Consider the following 20203-nt stretch of genomic DNA (forward strand, 5'->3'; position numbering starts at 1 on the left):
CAACGCGCAATTAAAAAAGGAACATACCTGTCAAATTTCATGAAAATCTATCACCGCGTTTCGCCGTAAATGTGCAACATATAAACATTTAAACATTCAAACATTCAAACATTCGAACATTCAAACATTTAAACATTAAGAGAAATTCCAAACCGTCGACTTGAATCTTAGACCTCACTTCGCTCGGTCAATTAGAAATAAGAAGATATATTGTAAGATTGTTCAATCAAGAATGATAATTAGAAGTATTATTCTAGACTCAATTCTATTCTCATGTTTACAATGTTGCCAACTTGTTGGGCATTTATTTGGGATGGTTGTGACCCAATACTGAAAAATATGAAGTGGATATGAGCTTATTTTGATAAATGTTAACTAACTCCATCATATTTAAATAATATTTGAAATAAGAAGATATATTCTTGGATTAATCAATCAAGAATAAAAATTAGAAATATCAGCTTATTGTTTGATCATATTTTGGATACAAGTTCAATTAATAATTGGTTCAATTTCAGAGATTTACCTCATAAATCCAATAAAAATGTTGCATTATAGTCCTGTCAAGGAAAGGTTACAGAGGGAAAAGTTGGGAAGACAATTTTTGACCCCGCAGTTCTGTTTTGGGTAGTGAGAAGGTAAACATATCAAAAGTCCCCACTCCTACCCACTGTGCTAAAGGGATGGGGATGGTTTAAAGGTACCATTTTTTAGTTTCTCGCATAAAACTCAAAAACTATGATTGTATCCCAAGGACTTGACTGTCATATAACAAATTGAAGCTTACATAATTTCCAACAAACTGTCTTCATATCTCCTCTAGTTAGATATCCGCTCTTAAAGATGTGACATTTTTGAAAAGAAAACACATTTGCCACCAATTTTTTTCTGTTTCTTCTCTTATAACTTTTGAAAAATCGACGAGAAAAATCCATGCTGATTATGAGCTCATAAGACATTAAATTCTCTTCAATTTGATGTATAACTTAACGCTTTTACAAATTTCCCTACACCTTTTGCAGCAGCTTTAGTATTGAGTGTGAAATCTCCATTTCTGCAACAATAGACCAATTGACAAAGGAATTTGGAGGGAATGTTTTAATCAAATTTTTTGAGTTAGCAGCTTTGTTGAGACTAGTTGGGAGGAGAACATATCAGAAGTCCTAATCCCTAACTCATGTGCTAAGGGGATGAGGGTAGTTTAAAAGTTGCATTTTTCAGCGTTTTGCTTCCAAACTCATATCTTGAGAACAGGGAGTGGTGGCGACTTTTGATATGTTTACCTCCTCACTACCCTAAACAGAACTGCGGGGTCAAAAATTGTCTTCCCAACTTTTCCCTCTATACCTTTTTTGAGAATTCATTGCCTGGACTATTATAAGCACTGCCTCATGTAATAAACAACCATGCCCTAGGGAGAATGATTACGTCACGTTGAAAAGTAGGCCTAGTGCTGTCAACTGGTCAGTCCGAGTTGAAAGCAGTGAAAGGTAGCAATCAGTTACTAATTCTATCATTGCATGCAATCAAGTAATAATACAGCTGACAGCTGATTGTTTCTGATTATTTTTATAGTGAGCATAATAATTATTTTGTTGAATTAAAAGCGTTCATTTTTAATGAGGAAACTGACAGTTGGAGATGAATCTTATTAGCAAGATTTTTTATAGCTTTTCAGTGTTGTCAATTCTTGGGCATTGTAGATTATTAATAGAGTAGGATGTGATAAAAGTTATGAAAATGACATATAGCTATACGATTTTGTGAAGACATAAATATAACATATTATGAAGAATGACAAGGTCATGCATATTTAGACAAGGACAATGTCAATGAAAGCTTTGGAGAATAATGGAGAATGTTAGGGAAATGTAAGGAGAGTTTTTAGAAGATCTACAAGGCGGGGCAAGGACGTACTCCTACATGTTGAGATACTTGCAATTAAACTACAATAAAAATTGGAAAATGATATAAAAGGCGAGTCAAAGTCAAAAAATAAAATATATTAAAATAAGATTTAAAATTTAGATAAAAATGGTCGGCAAGGTATAGTGCCTATACCAAAAATTTTTGTACAGAGATGAATTTATTGCTGGAAATTGATAAATTTATATGAATTATAGATATTTTATTGAGAACTATCTATTCATTTTTAGTAATATTATTCATCATTCTCATCATAGACAATGAACAAAATATTTTATAGACATAAATATTTGTATCCTTTTTATTGTAGTGAAAAATAAATAATTTTCACCTAATCATGGGTTGTTGAGTTCATACAAGATACAATCTATATAAAGGCCACGATAGATAAGTTCAATTTATTACCATTACGATAAAAATAAAGATAGTTTGCATCTAGAAGGCATAATGCTACAGATTCTGTTCTACTTATTATTTTTCTACTATCAACTGTTTTCTACTAATTCAAATTTTCTCACTTATTCTTACGTTATGTTGGGCATCAAATGGCCTCTGTTTTGTTGACATAAATCTATGTAAATTATTGCTGGTAGGCTACATCATCAGCAACAGCAACGGCTATAAACATAAGTGCTTTATCCTTCTTTTACCCGATCTGGAACGTGAGTAGGAGTGACTGCAGTGGCGGATCATAGATGGCGTCTCGATGCCCTCCAGCCGCGACACGCGGCGTCGGCACAGCTTCCATTCGCACACCGCTGTTCGGAAGTACTGCCGAAATCTGGAACCAAGATCAAATTGGAAACATTTACTAATTGAACGATGACGCATTGTATGGATAAGGTATCTTTCTCCACTACCATTGTAACGTAGACCTCACTATAGGTGTCTGTGGTATATAAGTCAGCTTGTATTTCAAGCTATATGATAACCTCGACACATATATTATATAGTGAGGTATCATTTTGTAAGCCTTGAATATTGTTATATTATTGAAAATGTATGAAAAAATAATATGTAATGTTCCTGAATTTATGAATAAACTCCTCTGGATGTGTCGTCCAAAATCCAGAGAAATTATTATTATTTCAATCTACATGAATAACGGAATCCAAGGTTTTATGATCACATGTTGGATGCACTTATTTGCAAGTGCACGTGACCATTTGCATCATGCATGACCATTGAGCAAGCACGCAGACCAAAAGAAAATCTGTCAAGAGACATGACACAGGAACATTCACACTTGTGCACTTGCTGGCGTCGTTCAGTGTGCGCAGCTACAGGCAAGTCACAACTTGTTTCTATGGCTCTTTCCAGATTTTGTTCCTCAACTGCGCGCTTGGTCTTGCATGATGCAGGAACATCCAAAGGTAGGTTCAGTCCACTTGTTAGCCCTAGTTGGAAGCAGTGAAAAACGAGTGGAAAGTCAAAGGTTGGTTGAAATGTATTGCACGCATTCTAGCTTATTCTAGACCTACGTTCACAGAGTTGACAGCTCGTTTGACATGACATTATTAATTGGAGATTGCTGTGATTAACACCAATTCATAATAGTGAATGACTGAAGAAATAAGAGAGAAGCTACTCCTTTATGCAGAAGTGGATGATAATAAAATGATGGGCGAAAAAAGAAAGTTGGGTGATTCCATTGATTAATTGTTCTATGAAGGGTGAAGTTAGGACTCCTGGTCCAAGCTCTCCAGGCCAAACAAATAGGAGAGTGAATTATTGGTGAAATTGGTCCAGATTTAATTTATCATTGAAAAGTATAATAGGAAGAGGAGGAAATAGGAAAAAGGAAAATAATAAGGAGTAGTAGAAGAGGAAGAAGAGAGACTTAAAAAACAGAAAATCAGAAAGAAAAAACAGAAAAATGAATAGATGGAAAAGCAGAAGGGCCGAAATACACGAGGCGTTTTTTCAGACGAGTCGGCACGGCACAACAGGACCAAGGATAGTATATGGGTTTACTTGAATACTCTTCTTGCGACAGGACAGTAATCTCTCCGATTGGCTCATTCTCGATACTACAATCAGCCAATCGGAGACCTTCAATCCTGTCGCGTCATGCCGACACGTCTGGAAGAACGCCCTGTGTGTTTCGGCCCGAAATGGAAAGATGAAAGAAAGTAGAATGAACCGCGCAGAGAGAAAACGTTCTCATAGATGAATTAGATGAAATAGAAGAATTTATCATAGAATGAAGAGAAAAAAAACTCATGAAAGAGTGGGAGGGGGAATAAAGTGGAGTGATTTCAATTGATTTGTTGGCAAAATGCTTATGGATCCAATCTGGATTAGTAGCACACGTGCATTCTGATTAAATGTATTTGCTGGCCACGTTGGTAAGGAGCGTTACTAACTTCGGTCTGCTAGCACCGCCTGGTTCTTGGGTTCGAATCCAGCCGATGGCATGGACGTTTAATCATCTCATCAATTCATCAACGATTTATATTAACGTTTTCTCAAATGCACTTCCGTAACCCATGCGCAAGAAAAAAGCTCATGTGGGCATCAGCCACAATAAGAAGAAATCTAATCACGCCTTTTATTTTCATGTTCTTTCATTCATAAAGCGCAGTTTTACAAATATAAAATGAAATTATGGGAAGGAAAAATAATGAGGGATAGAGTGAGATGGAGAAATGAGAAGGTGAGAAGTAAGAGTTATTTACTTAGTCTATCCTATCTTGATATAAAAATTGACATTCATATTATAAGAAAACGAAGTTCATTCAACTGCAGATTATTGGAGAATACTGGAGCCTGTAAAGTACTACCAAAATAGGTCCTGAAAGCTTCTATTAACGGCCAAGGAAGCTTCATTGCTTGTTAACGACTAGAATAATCCAATAACTTCCCTTCATGATCCATCTTTTCCCTTTTGTAGCATCCTATCCAACCTCCCTTCCCTCTCTATCCCTTGACATAATACAGAAGAGATATATATGTACACAGTACCGGCGGTATTGGAATATATACATACATGGAGTCTGTATAGTTCCTATAGAATGTATAGTAGCAAGGATACTTTCCACAAGGTCCATCTCCTAAAAGGATGAATACTGGGGCCTTCCATCATTGGACAATATAATAATTGGGTCTGGAGAGGCAAGCAAGCTGTCGTGTCGACTGTTCATTACTGAACGGTGGAAATTTGCTCCGTTCGCTCTAATTTTGCTCTGTTCAACTCCAATTTGCGACTCTCTTGCTTGTCAGGGAATTGGTACGGGCAAACAATAAAACTGAACTTAAGATCGTTATTAGTTCAGAATTAGGAACAGGAAACTCTCATATCTTGATAGGAGCTCAAAGATGGTTCAAATCTTATTACATTTACGAGATAAATTGATTGGAGGTACAATATAGAAGAAAAGTATCGTAGGTACTGTTCTATATTGTTCAATCATAGTTGAGAAAGCAAGGTCGAATTATGGATAGGAAACTCTCCAATCTCGATAGAAGTCTCAGATGCTTCGTGTTACAAGGCTTTTTAAGTATGATGAATAAGTACTTTTATAGTTTAGGAATTATACAGTTTTCTCATTGAAACCAGTGAAAAGCCTTGGAAGATGAGCATGATTGCTCTCAGATATCGTTCCGTGGATAGATTTGAAATATTATGTCAATTTGTCATACATTGAACGTAAATAAGATCTTGGAGGTTAACCAAGGCTTGTAAATAGGTTCTTACTACCCTGGGGTCTTACCATAGAAAAACCGCTTCCTACATTCTTTCTCTGTGGTTTTATATAATTTGCCTTATTATTTATTGCTGATAACCTTTTTTCTTGTGCGTGGTTAAAGTGAAATGCGTTGAAAGATTTGATGAGATGATGATTTGATTAATAAGATGATTTTATGAGATGATAGACGTCCATGCTCACCGGCGGGATTCCAACCCGCGACCAGGTATTTAGCGCTAGCAGACTGAAGAGTGCAACGCATTAGTCGTCTCGGCTATCCTGGCCGACAAACAGCTAATCCTGGATTATATTTAGGAAAGTTGATGAGAGGGTCCAGGTGTTAATGCCGATAGAATTATAATTTCATTTATTCAAATTATAATACGATCAGAAGCATAATAAATAATGGAAAGGAAAAGAGCTTCCACATCTTTGAAATCATGAAAACGTCACATTTACCCCTGAAAATAAACGAATAACTTCTGAGTTCCCTTAGATTGAAGTTGATTTGAAATCAAATTTTCACTGTGACAGAGTACTTGTTATTTGAGAGGGGATGAAGTGTCATCTGGGTAAGTAGTCTCTCTGGAACTCTAACAACCAACAGAGTTTGAGTGGTGTGTGACCTCTTCAACGGAAATTCGTGAATTCGTAGTTGTTTGTCGCAGTGAGTTCACACGTCAAATCATGATGCGTGCCCTAACTTTGTGCGGCATTAATTGCTTTTGCGCACTTGTTTTCTCATTAGGCTACACAACGGTCAGTAGTTAACAACTTTCATTGGCTTTGGCAGTCGGCTGGCAGCTAAGAGTTCTCTTTCATTAGAGGTTGCTGCAAACGGGCTTTAATAACCAGCTAGAGGGGATTGTGGTCAAATCTAGCCTCGAATGTTATTCTGAATTAGAGATGAAGTGTTTATAAAGTTACTGGTAGTATTAGAGAAGGGAGAAAATTGGTAGGGTAACAACTGTCCCACAAGGGAGGGGTTGATGTTTACTGTTTAAAATGATAAAAAGTTATGTTATATGGAGTCTCATGAATTTAAATTGAATCGCAAAATGTAATGCATTGTGGTAATTCTAATTAATAGAGATTTGAATTGCTCTTGAAGTTTTGTGGAAGAAGAAATTGAGGGTACTAATCTCTAGAAAAATGCTATTCTTTCACAAATCAAGTTCAGCATCTGCCTAAGGAGCGAGGAAGTTGGATTAGCATAATACTAAGTAGCCTCTCATGCAAGGATATTATTCTTACAGATTCGTTTTTCCTGAACTTGGAGTCTAAAGAATTTCAACGGATAAGGTCATTTGTCATTTGGTTCCCTAAAATTACTGGAGCCCTGTTTGCCAGTGAACTTCTGCAATGATGTGAATAAATAGAATGCTATTGAATCTTATGGGAGTGTTCACGCATTTACAGTTTGCCAATTAATGAACTTACTAATGAGAACCGATGGCATTTTATTTCTACTTAGCAGAGGAGAAAAACTTTGTAAGTAGGACGATAAGGTAGGTAATCCTGCCGTACTATGATATGGGGTTATGAGGGTGGTTGATTTTCAGATTGGAACTTCAACTAATGTCATAATCATAATGGAATCATGTCACGTAAGTTTTCACTTTTACCATAGAGTAAAGATACCGTGATTATTGGTCTCTGCTTCCACTAACTGGCAGTGGTGAATTGGTCCACAATTTCTGTGTCTTGTTTGATATTCTCTACGCCTGAAAACCTAGATCTGCAACTGAAATTTAATATCTGCCAACTCACAAAAGAGTCGTAACAGTCGTAAACAATCATATTTTACCTACACTAACTACCCCTTGATCTGTTGACTGACACAGAAGAGTCAACAACATAAACAACGTATTGCATATTACTATCTTTTCTGATCTCCCTTGAATGATCCACACTAGAGTAGAGGCCTAAACAATGTAAAGCACCTAATATATTCAACACTAACCAATCTAATTCCTCGTCTAATGCTCCTGTTCAGGTACAACTTTGTTGTCGTCAACACTCGACCCCTTGGAGGTCCTTCACTGCTCAAAGCTTGTCGTGCAAACACGCCGATGACAATAGTTTTAGTAGGATCAAATGTGTTGAGTCGGCCTATCTTGTCTCTGGAACAGGATTAGGCCTGGATCCGGCCTTTATCAATCAAGTAGCTCGAGTAACAAGTGTCAACCTGTTCCATGATACATGCACAGTTGTATGTAGTAGGCCTATGTTCCTTCTATGTTACTTGGGCCTTGCGGATACCTTTGAGCTCTGATCAAACAGAGGATTGATTTGGTCCACAACAGGGAAGTTGAGATCCAGAAGTGTTGGAAAGTTAAACAAGTACATTTTACATTTCACTTTTATGTGAATCTCACATTTGAAAATGCAAAAGTGAGTATTTTCTCAAATGTACTGTGAAATACTCTGTCTGTAGTAGACTTGCCATAAGCATCCCATCAAGAACAACAAATAAAATTATTTTTTTGTCAAACCAAACATGAATACCATTTTGTGGCCATAAACGTGTGCAAGAAAAGTGAGAGCAATAATCCTTTTTTCAAATAGAATGGCAATGTCAAGGTCTTCAAATACTTAAGTATTCAATTGAGTTTCAGCATAATTTTCAAGGATAATCCTAATTTAAAAGTTTGGTTACTATTTCTACTCGCACAAAACCTCACATTAAAACACTGGAATCTCACTGCATTACTGCATGGAAAATCTACATTGGATCGAGTTGCAAATTCCAGTCCGAGTTTTGTTTCGGTTGGTTGCATTGTTTCCCGCAATCCCATTAGCTTACTTCTCAAATATACGATTATCTTTTCCACTTTGGTTCTCTTTATAGCAACACAAGACACAACTGAGCTTTACTCTGAAAACATGGGTTTTACCTGCCCTATACCTCGACGAACAATAATTATCAACTACACTATAATGAAGATTGAAGAGAATAAAGGATTTATTGAATATTACAATTCACACATATATTTTCATTCTCTTATACTTTGTGAGTATGGGAATCTTCTTATAACACATTACTATCACATCAATGGAAGTGACATTTTTAAGTCATATTCTTATATTCACAATGGGTGTATTTTTGAGATTGGCGCTAAGACTTGTAAGCAATGTAATCAATCTATCAATCAATTTAGTCAAAGATGAAATATTAGATTGGATATGATTTTTTATAAAATAATCATGCACTGTACTGAGATATTCAAATAATCCTCACGCAATACAATGTACTTGTCAAATTAGAAGATTTGAGAACAGATAATTATACATTTGCATATTTCAGGACTTGTATCTTCTGTATTAAATTGTGAAGTTAACGTATCACTGGACATTATTATTCTATTAAGGAGGAAGGAGCGTTTTTGTTGGAGCACCTTTTTCCTCTTCCAATACTTGCATTTTATAATTTTCATAAATCAATACATGGTTGATTACTGTATATCGGTTACGTCAGTGATTACATGTATTATGCTAGGTATGAAAATTTGCCTATTATATGCTATTCACATAAATGAATACGTTTATCATTGAACGATCTCTAGCGAGTTCCTGATTTAGGCTCTCAATATAGCTATTGCATTGTGCATGCTATATGTTATATATACAATAGTCACGAGAGTAATAGAAAATAAAATAAAAAAACAATAAAATTTCCGAGTGTATGCTTTGTCGAAAAATATAATTATGTCGAAATGAAAAAGAGAACATTCCTTGACGGAGATTATTGTTTAATTGTCGTTCCATTAGTTTCATCAGTGAAGAGTTGAGGAGTAGGGGTGGGCGTTGGAGCACTGGAGCCATTCTCTATAAATAATACAAGGGTGGAATAGTGAAAAGGAATTCCTGACAGAGTATTCTTCAACGGCACTTGCGGAATTCTTTAGAAATCTAACTTTGGGACGCAACTTTCTTATTCATGGAATTTGAGATTGACGCTGAGACTCTGTAGTGGAGTAATCATCAATGACAAAGAGTTTGTATCAAGAATGCATTGTCGGGGACAAATTTATATACTTCATACTGCAGGAATGTTGATTCATTTTCTATTTCATTCAAAATGAAGAAAATTAATCAAGATTGTTTGACCTAGTTCGCTGGCAGGCTGAAGTTTCAACCAGTGGGTCAACTGGAAGTTTCTTGAAAGTATTCAATAATATAATTTGTCAACAGAAGTTGAAGTTCAAACAGAAATTGAGATTTTTCACGGTATTGATAACATTTTGAGAATATAAAGGCGTATGACAGCAAGTCACTTCAATTTCAATGAATTCATACATACAAAACAGTTAATATGAGAAGTAGTTAACAGAAGAATAAGTATCACATTTTAATCATTTTCTTGACCTAAAGTTTATTATATTTACTGTACCACATTTCCATGGGTTGCTGCACCACTATCAATCTTCAGTAAACTTCTGTAAATTTGGGAGAGGAATAACACAAGGTTGCCTTATTTTTTCTCTCCCTATCATTTCGATGATGTAAATAATTGTATCAATCAATAAAGATTAAAGAATTATAGAGAATGAACTCTGAACTACGTCTCAAAAATATTCTTATGATTTCAAGTCATGTCGTTATTGGAAATTCAACGTATTCTAATGAATGTCATAACATTTTGATATTTGGTGGAATCTTTTTCCATGGATTGCCACAATAAATTGTCTAATTGTGATGTTGTTACTCACCTAGCGTTCATCCAGTAGTAGATGAGCGGATTGACCATAGCGTTGGACATGGCGAGCCAGTAGAAGAGCAGATACATGTGCTGGACATAGCTGGAGTACTGCACCGATCTATTGAAGTGCATATACAGGAAGTAGCTGTGATACGGCAGCCAGCAGATGCCGAATATCGACACTATTATTATGAACATCCTCACCACCTGAAACAATCATTATATCACATGCTATGTATTACAAACTAAACGATTATTACCAGGGATGACTGACTAAATTCTCGTATCAATGAAAATGTGTAGAGTGGAACCTTGCTAATTCGGCTCCTGCTAATCCAGCTTATCGGTAATCCGACCATACTGCCAATTCAATAGGCTTCCGATACATTTTCTTCACCTTCTCCATTACCATGTCCTTCTACTCCATCTCACTTTCTCACTTTCTCCTTCTCCTTCTTCTTGTAATCTGCATAAATAATGCACTCAATCAATCAAATTTTATTCTTCTCCTGCTCTGCCCTTTCCTCCTCCTCCTCCTCCTCCTCCTCCTCCTCCTCCTCCTCCTCCTCTCCTCCTCCTCCTCCTCCTCCTCCTCCTCCTCCTCCTCCTCCTCCTCCTCCTCCTCCTCCTCCTCCTCCTCCTCCTCCTCCTCCTCCTCCTCCTCCTCATCCTCCTCCTCCTTCTCTTTCTCCTCCCCCTTTTCATTCTTCTCCTGCTCTTTCTTCTTCTTCTTCTTCTTCTTCTTCTTCTTCTTCTTCTTCTTTCCAGCTTTTTAATTAATGTATGTAATTATCATAATAATGATTTTCAATTGATTTTTATGTGAATCATTCCATGTAAAATGTGGTTCATCCGATATAATCGATCCTTTTTTATGTTCCTGCCATGGCTGGAATCCTATGGATTGTGGAATCCTATGGTAACCCGATTATCGAGGTTCCAGAGTCTAGAGTATTGGAACAACAGCTCGTTTTAGTAGCTAGCTTATTGAAAATCCTGAAATTGACTTTTATTAGTTACTTATTATAATCGAACCAAAGAAGTATTCCATGAAAGGTCGCATCTATGATGTAACAGTGTCCGATAGAATCAATAAACTGTAATCTCTTTCTGGCGAGTTTGACATGCAAAACTTTGCAATTGATTGACAAAGTTCCATTTCGAAAAGATTGGATTTTGTTGTCACAAGAAAGTTTCAGTGCTCTTGGATATTGAATATGGGGATATTGGCTCTGGCGGGTTCATTTTCTGCAAGTTATTCAATTATCTGGTGGAAAGTGGTCGACTATATACCGTAGTTGCCTTCTTTATTACATATTCAAGATCGCAAAGTGCCCTCTCACACTTTTATACTTGTCAAGAACTAAGAATTCTAGAAAATTGATATAGTTCAATAGAAGAAATACAAAATCCACATCAACTTTGCATTTCTCAATGGAAACTGAGTCAGTTTCAGTTAAATATGAAAAAGAAGTAAAATCCAATTCGTAAATTCTCTACAGCTCAAGTGTTTCCTATAAAATATAACACTACAAAATTACTATGGAAATTGTAATATATTCTACTCAAGATATTTTATCAGGAATGTTTGTCCATTTTTATGTGTATAAATTACAAGAGGGACAACTTGAGATTTGTTTGATTTGGCCTACATTCAAATTCAAACAAATTCTTCAAGGAATAATCATTCTCTAATATGTTTTCCAATAGCATCCCTTCTCTCTTTTTGTCGAGCCTTGTCTACTTTGAAATTTCCTTCTATGTTTCAGTCAAAAAATGTTACTATTACTACAATAATATTTCAATCCAAAAATCCATGGGAATTCTTGAATGTGAACCGTTGAACAGTATCGAAACATTCTACTGATGTGCAATGTTCCTGCAATGTTTGTGTTTATGCAATGTTTCCTGACCAATGTTCATTTTTGCAAGTGATGATTGGTATCATGTTTCTTTCAAAAAAACCGTTCAAGAATTATTGGAAAAAATCTTCTAGCACACATATAGCCTTGCAGAAGTATATCAATATCAGAGATTTATTTGAATAATTATCATTATAATAATCACTGATAATTAATCATATTAATATTATCAATATCAAAGTGAAAAATGAAAAACCAGTAGACATATTTCGTTTTTTCATTCATTTGTCCTATCTTAGAAAAAGACTCTCACTCACTTGATTGCAAGGAAATAATGAATATTTTATTAGCAATGTTTCATCTTCCCAATAATGATCAATCCCATTTCAGATTCACACACATACGTAAAAATAGAATAATAGAAATACATGTGACGTTTCACTAGAGCTTTGCTCTATCAAGTGATTTCATGTGAAAATTGTGTACCAGCAAAAATGTTTCGCCTTTCTAATCATCGAGCCTATTCCAGCCACATTTCCACCAACCATTTAAAAGCCTAAAAAGACTTTCAAAGCACTCCACTCACCAGCACTTCGACTTTTCCTATTTATTTTTGCACTTAAATCGTGAAAAGCTCAGTTAATGACTCTTTCAAATGCCAGGAGTGCACCATGATAATGTGATTCTTCCCAAAGAGATCAACCGGTGAACCTGACTTTTTAGTTTGATTAGTTGTTGACTAGAAATACATTGAAACACGTTGCAATTCTGGAACACATTGGATTAGAACAAATCCTCACTGATTAATTTGAATCAGCTTGTTGGACCAAACTCAGCACTCCAACAAAACAAGGGAAACACTGGACTAAGCTCACAGCTGTTTTCTATCCTCAACTATTACTGCAAACTAACAACATTGTTTGGCAATGAAACTGATCAATTAGTATCTCAAATCCAATTAAATCAAGTTAAATCCCTCAGCTTGAAAACAGCAATCATTACGCAAGCAATAAGTGTGATATATTGTGGCATGAATGCTTATTTATTTGTTCCTTCCTTTGTGAAATTAACACGAATTTCAAAGTAATGACTTACAAAATCTAATGAAATACTAATAGTATATTTATGTAAGTATTACTAAGCACACATAAAGATACTCACTTTGCATATAATATTATAAAACAAATATTTATTCATTTCTTTTTAGTGGAATACACACTTCAAAATAAACACATAAATAATGACTTGCTAATGAAATACTAATCGTATCTCATACTATTATTAACAAAATACATGTGATCAATAAATTGTGCAATAATCATTTATTAATTTATAATATATATATATGCATATGCATACATAGGCCAAAATTAGAAAAAAAACATAATTTTAAACTTAATATTTCAAATACTAATAGAATTTAGAACGTTCTGGAGCCACTGACACGCATCTTCTCCAGCATCATGGAGGGCCGACAGCCCTCCATGATAGGAGTATTGTGGACACTCAGATATAAGGTGGTTCATTGATTGGATTTGTCCACATTGGCACAGAGGATCAGATGTGTATCCCCATGCTGTCATCAGCTCAGCACACCTTCCCACCTGCGTCCTGAACCGGTTAAGGCCACACCACTCTCTACGTCTCAGCTGGGTGCCAGGAACAATGTCATTAGGGTCATCCACAAGGCCTTTGTTCCTGACCTCTCCCTGCAACCATCTCAGTCTCCATAACTCCCTTGCACTTCTAATTTCCTCTTGCTCGTCAAGTCTCAAGTATCTTCTTGACTTGAGGCGCCTTGGTGGAGGGTTAGCCAAATCTCTTGAGACTGGGAGATCCTCATGAATGTGTTGTAACTGGGAAATGAACTTGTTCTTCTTCTCCAACCTTCTGAGATCTGGAGGCATGATGTTACTTAGCACAGGCAACCACTCAGTCTCTGTTGGTCTCAATGTCCCACTAATCTTCCTCATAGTTTCATTGAAAACTGTATCAATTTTCTCAACATGTCTGCTGCGAGCCCAGACAGAAGAGCAGTACTCCCCTGTGCTGTACAGAAGTGCAAGACTTGATGTTCGAAGGGCATTCATGTCACAACCCCAGGTTGTTCCCGCAAGTTTGCTGATGATATTTAGCCTTGTCTTCAGTTTATCTCTCACCCCTGCAGATGTTGTCGATATGTGAGGGATCTATCAAGTCTGACTCCTAGGTAACGGGGAGCTTCCTGATGAGATATTCTTTTGCCACATAACCTGAGATCAATTGTCTTTTTTGCATGCTGGTTACTGAGATGGAATATTGTTGAGACAGTTTTGGACGGGTTTGGCTTCAAGAACCACTGCTGGAAGTATTCTGCCATTAACTCTAAGTCCTCATTCAACACAATTTCGAGCTGATCAAAATTTCGACCTTGAGTAACAAGCCCAATGTCATCGGCATAAATAAACTTGCGTGATTGAGTAACAGGCAGGTCTGCAGTGTAGACATTGAACAAAATTGGTGAAAGAACCGATCCTTGAGGTAAACCATTTTGTAATCTTCTTATAGTGCTGAGTTTACCATAAAGAGACACTCTGCATGTACGGTCTCTCAAAATAGCTCCAAAGAGATTGACGGTTGCCTTGCATTTCAGGATCCTTGCTAACTTCAGAAGAAGACCAGATCTCCACACTGTGTCATATGCTGCACTAAGGTCCAGAAATACGGCTCCTGATTTGAGGTTTCTCTCAAACCCATGCTCAATGTAAGTTGTGAGCCCCAATACTTGTTCCTCACAACTCCTACCCTCCCTGAAACCAGCCTGCTCCTCTGGCAAACACTCATCCATTCTGCTCCCTACTCTTGTCAGTAGGACTCGTTCAAAAAGTTTGTACACAACTGACAACAGGGCTATTGGTCTATAGCTTTTTGGGTCTCTTTGATCTTTTCCTGGCTTCAATACTGCTACGACCTTTGTTTGTTTCCAGGATTTGGGGAGCTCAGCTCTAGCCATTACTTCAGAAAAATACTTTGAGAGCCACATTATAGCTTTTGGTCCCAAATTCTTGATAAACTCAGGCAGAACTCCATCAACTCCTGGTGCTCTATTGCCTTTCATCTTTTTAATGGCAGCTATAATCTCTTCAGAACTTACCAACTCAGCCAAAAAGGATTGTTGCATGCAGTTAATTTATTAGTTTCATTAATTTATAATGAAATTACACATGGCTAGAGTGAGTATTATTTCGAAAGAAATACAGGAATCAGTTCTTGTGAATTAATTATTTTTTCGAAAATGACGAACCAATTCCTGTATTCCTTTCGAAATAATACTCACGAAATGATGCTTAATGATTGGGGCATGGTTGATCATTGGTATATCCATTATTGGTGCATGCATGTTGATTGCGTCACAACTTGTGAGCTCAACAACAATGGAATTTAGGGAAAGCTGTGACCTTGCTCTTTAGGTTATTCGGTATTTGGAAATGTCACTCAAATGTCCGAAACAGGAATAATGCTTGTTCTTCTCGATGGGACAAAACCGGCGTGTGTGATTTCAATATTCTCTCGATCATTCGAAAATCTGTATTCGACTGCACATGATACCTTGTAGATTTTTCCCTATTGAGTCTCGAAGATAGATTGAAAAAATATTGGCTCAATGAGAATGTATCCCATATTCAACTCGGAGAGTTAGATATTCAGGGGCCTCGGTAAAAGCTTTCAAAGAGAGGAACAAATCCAACTGTTCAAAAACATCTCAATTCAATGATATTTCAATCTAATTTTTTGATTTAATAATTAAATCTTAATTTAAAAAAATATTTCTCAAGGAAGTGTACAGTTGGATTTATTTCTCAAATCTACTTGTTTCAAAATAAAATATAAAATCTCCAGTCATTTCTTCCAAATTATCCTGCAATATCAATATTAATATTACTGAGCATCAAATCTGCCGGCCAGGATAGCCGATACTACTAAAACGTTGCACCCTCCACCCTTCAGTCTGCTAGCGCTAACCTGGTCGTGCGTTCGAATATACCGCCGGTAGGCATGGACCCTTAATCATCTCATCAAATCGCCCTCGTTTTTCCATCACCCACGCACAAGCAAAGAAACTCATATTTTGACCTCATCCACAATAAAAAAATCTTTCTAGATTTAGCGGGACAATCCTGTAATGCATTTTATTAAAAAAAAAATTGATTGATTGTTCTAGTCATCAAATTAAGTGACTCCTGTACATTCGTACAAACTGACAATGATGAATAGGAATAAATTCAACATATTTTGGACAGTAGACAAAGCTGAAATGATATATGTTCCCACATTCATCTATTTGAATTTAAATCCATATAATTCTATTCATAACTCATATAAAAATTTTATCACACCAACAGCTTGCAAATAGAATACTCCAACATTTATCCTCTGTATAACAAATTCAATTTACCAATGGAATTCGGGAAAGCGTTTCCCTTGTCTTTCCCGCAACTCGCCTATGATTCTAGCATGCTAGCGTCAAACAGTACCCACCTCTCTACCTAATATTTACCTATTTACATATTATACTACTGTATATATCGCACCTCTATGTAAACATAATATAAATATACAGGTCCCGTTTAGATGCCACAGTCTCAGTCAAACCAATTCTACCTACTGCCATTCCTTGTTGTATACCTATTTATGTACAAACCCATTATATAGTACAGTACCTTTATTTATATTTATATATCATATGCTGTGCTTCTATATAGATATACATGGACTAGTCCACCTGAATACTGCAGTCTCATTCAACCAATCGCGTGTTGCGTCGTGTTTAGTTTCATTTCAAGCTCTGATCCAGTAGGAAACTACCGACACACCGAAATCAGTAGGCTAAGCAAGCAGAGGTGCATGGACTGATGGAATGCCTGGGCTCTGAATTATTAAAACGCCCGAAACTGACGTAAACGTGACGCTCTTTGGTGCGATGTCGTGTCGTGACATGTCGTTTCTATACTGTGTGTATAGATATCTACTCTGTATGTATAGAGACGGGAAGGAATCGAATCGCAAGGAGCTCAAAGCGAAGGATCGGCAACTCTATGGTGTGATTGACTGGAAACTGTTTAGCAGTCTTCCTTGTGAAAGAGCATCAATGCTTCCATTCAACTAAGGCTGACAGTGTGAAGAGGATCATACTGGATATGGTACATGATCAACTTGAGGAACGACACAAGTTTGTATAAGCAGCAAGCTAGAATCCTAGTCGTGCAAAGACTCTAGTATAAACAGTGCGTCGTCTTCAGGGAAACTGCGTACTATAGTCAACCGCACGAAAACAGTCCGATGGAAATTGGAACGGCTGAGTACCTCCTCACCCCCCGCACCCATAGACGAAGCCAATTTGTCAGGTGTATTGAAAAAATATAATTAATCCTCATTTAAAATCAGCTGTGGACAACGTTGATCAACTCTTTTTGGCAACGTTGCACTAATCTGTTCTAATTTCCATCGGAATATTTTGTGCGGTTGACTTTTTTGTAGTGTAGATAGCTGCAATCAGGGTAATATTTGATTAAACCCCACAAATCGCGTTTCAAACCCCTTCCATATGGTATGTTGATCTTATTTCGAATTCAATTGAAATCTCTGAATTGAACTCGATTGAATTTAATCTGAAAGAAATGTGAGACTAGGATTTAGGTATAATTCGAGAAATAGCTATATATATATATATATATATATATGAAAATGAATGTCTATTTGTATTTTGTTTATTTGTTTGTTGCCTATAGACTTGAAACCTACTAGACAGAACGGCATGAAACTTTGGGAATATGTTGTGTGAATATTGGGGATGGTTTCTGACCAGAAATTTTAATATGGGGGCTAATAATAATAATTATTTGTTAATCCATTTTACAGACTTATGTTTTCGAAATTTTCGGCCGAGCGGCCACCGATGAACGAGAAGATGATCATGATTCAAAATCATATTGTGATTAATATGATTCAGCATCTTAAGTTACCAACTGTAATAAACACGTCATCCAGTGGTAAATTGCTTAGTGGTATTAAAACGGTAGTCTGGAGTTGAAGTGTAGTTGATTGGTACCAGCTGTAGACCTATACAATTAATTATCTCTCCCCTATCATTGAAAAACTGGAAAATGTTGGAGAAGAATTATTCACCTCATGAAAGAGAGTTGTTCGTATTGCATCCATTCATTGCTGAAGAATGACAGAATAATTTACATTTTTTTTAAAATTTAGCTTAGCTGATATTCACTCTGAAATGAAAGATGGAAAAAATAAGGAATTCTGTGTAATTCATCGTTCATCGCATTCCTGGACCATCTATTGACAATTAACAACTATGAAAACATAAAATTAATCTTTGAAGCACTGATTCAACCTATCTATTTTTTTTAATTCAACACTTTACTGATAGATATTACTACCAATTGATTGAAAAGAATATCTTTTCGGAATAATAAATATGTTGCATAACTATAAGCACATATGAAGTCCGTATTGAGATGTAAATGATAATATTGATTGTCAGATAAATTTCATGATCCAAATAAAGTCAAGTGTGACATGAGATACATTGACTTTTTGGCGGTATGAAGTTCGCCTGTTAAGCTAGTTTGAGATAAAACATAGAAATGTGAATGATATCCAGTCTGAGGACTGCTTCATTTAACTCTGAGGGCTATAGTGATAATTTTATTCCTCATGATCATTAATGGAATTCGATCTCAATTCAAGATCGGATGTGAAACTTGCCAAATAGTGAAATAACAGTCTTCTACTCATGAAGTGGAAGATCAAATTGACAATAATTGCATCAGAATTACTTTGGTACGATATAAATTATTCTCGCCTAATAGCACAGTTTATTGGGCATACATAGAAAACGAAAATGAGTTGATATAAAATTATAATAGAACTTAACTTCATTGAATTTGAAGCTGAATATTTGAATAACTGGGCAAGGTTTTCACACAATAATTACAGAGAGATAGCCTACAAAATGTTAAATTCAAACAGCAATCCCACACTCTTATTTCCAAATCGTCATCCATTAATTAATTCAAAACAGTTATCTCACACCGCTTTGACTAGTAATGACCTGAAATGCGTGAATAAATAATAATTATAGAGAAGAGAATGAAATAACACTGGAAAATGAATTCATCAGTGAGAAAATTGGAAAGTTTATGGTTTGTTTTTCCGTTTAACAACTACCGTACCAAACTGGTGTTGATTACATTGAATGTATGCAAAACAGCCTTGCCAAGACTGTTATATGTAATTAGTGCAAGTTTCCTACTGATTTTCCGAAAGAGTGAGCTTTATTGATGAATATTAATTTGTGTGGGTGTAAGGATTTACAAATAACATTAATTGAATTGCATATCAACGACTATTAGATACCATTTTGTTGTGATAAAATAATGTTGATTATAATGATTTCAATAGAATGTATTAAAAACTGGATATTAGGCTATAGATATAGGCTAGGGAAAAATTAAAAAAAGTGAGAATAAGATAAAGAGAAGTGAGAGGCTGAAAAATTCAGTGAAAAGATTTCACTCACTAGAATGAAAAAGTTGGATAAGTTCTTTCGATGAAACAATGTCCACTGCAGAAAAGAAAAATTCTGTCACACCTCTCTATGATCAGAGACTAAATAAAGATTTATCTAGTCTATGATAAACTAATTTCTATTCAGTCTATGATAGATTAATGTTTATTCTTTCTCTGCTATGGTTTTCTATACTTCTATGACGGCCGGGTTGGTCGGTAAGGGTTGGTAGTAAGTGCTAAGGAGGGTTACAAACTTCATCTACCATCGCCTGGTTCGTGGGTTCGAATCCCGCCGATGGCTTGAACGTTCGATCATCTCGTCAATTTATTAACATAATTGTTATTTACCAACGCACTTCCAATTACCCACAAACATGCGAAAAACTCATGTGGGCGTCATTCGCATTCCGCGATAAAAAAACTGAAACAGCTTTGAATCTCCGATCAGTCTTTTATTA

The 20203-nt window shown here is 36.0% G+C and overlaps 1 protein-coding gene across 2 annotated transcripts in view; it reads right to left on the reverse strand.

Moving 5' to 3' along the window:
* Positions 1–20203, reverse strand: part of LOC111046363 (tachykinin-like peptides receptor 86C) — a 154408-nt gene that overhangs the window by 7809 nt on the left and 126396 nt on the right. For both annotated transcript variants that reach the window (XM_039420890.1, XM_039420891.1), the window contains exons 9-10: positions 10328–10524; positions 2577–2707 (exon numbers count right to left, since the gene is read on the reverse strand). In XM_039420890.1, the coding sequence (XP_039276824.1) occupies positions 2577–2707; positions 10328–10524 (328 nt within the window). The remainder of the gene's footprint in view (positions 1–2576; positions 2708–10327; positions 10525–20203) is intronic.

This window comes from Nilaparvata lugens, chromosome 2 (genome assembly GCF_014356525.2).
Source record: "Nilaparvata lugens isolate BPH chromosome 2, ASM1435652v1, whole genome shotgun sequence".
In the NCBI taxonomy this organism is placed as follows: domain Eukaryota; kingdom Metazoa; phylum Arthropoda; class Insecta; order Hemiptera; family Delphacidae; genus Nilaparvata; species Nilaparvata lugens.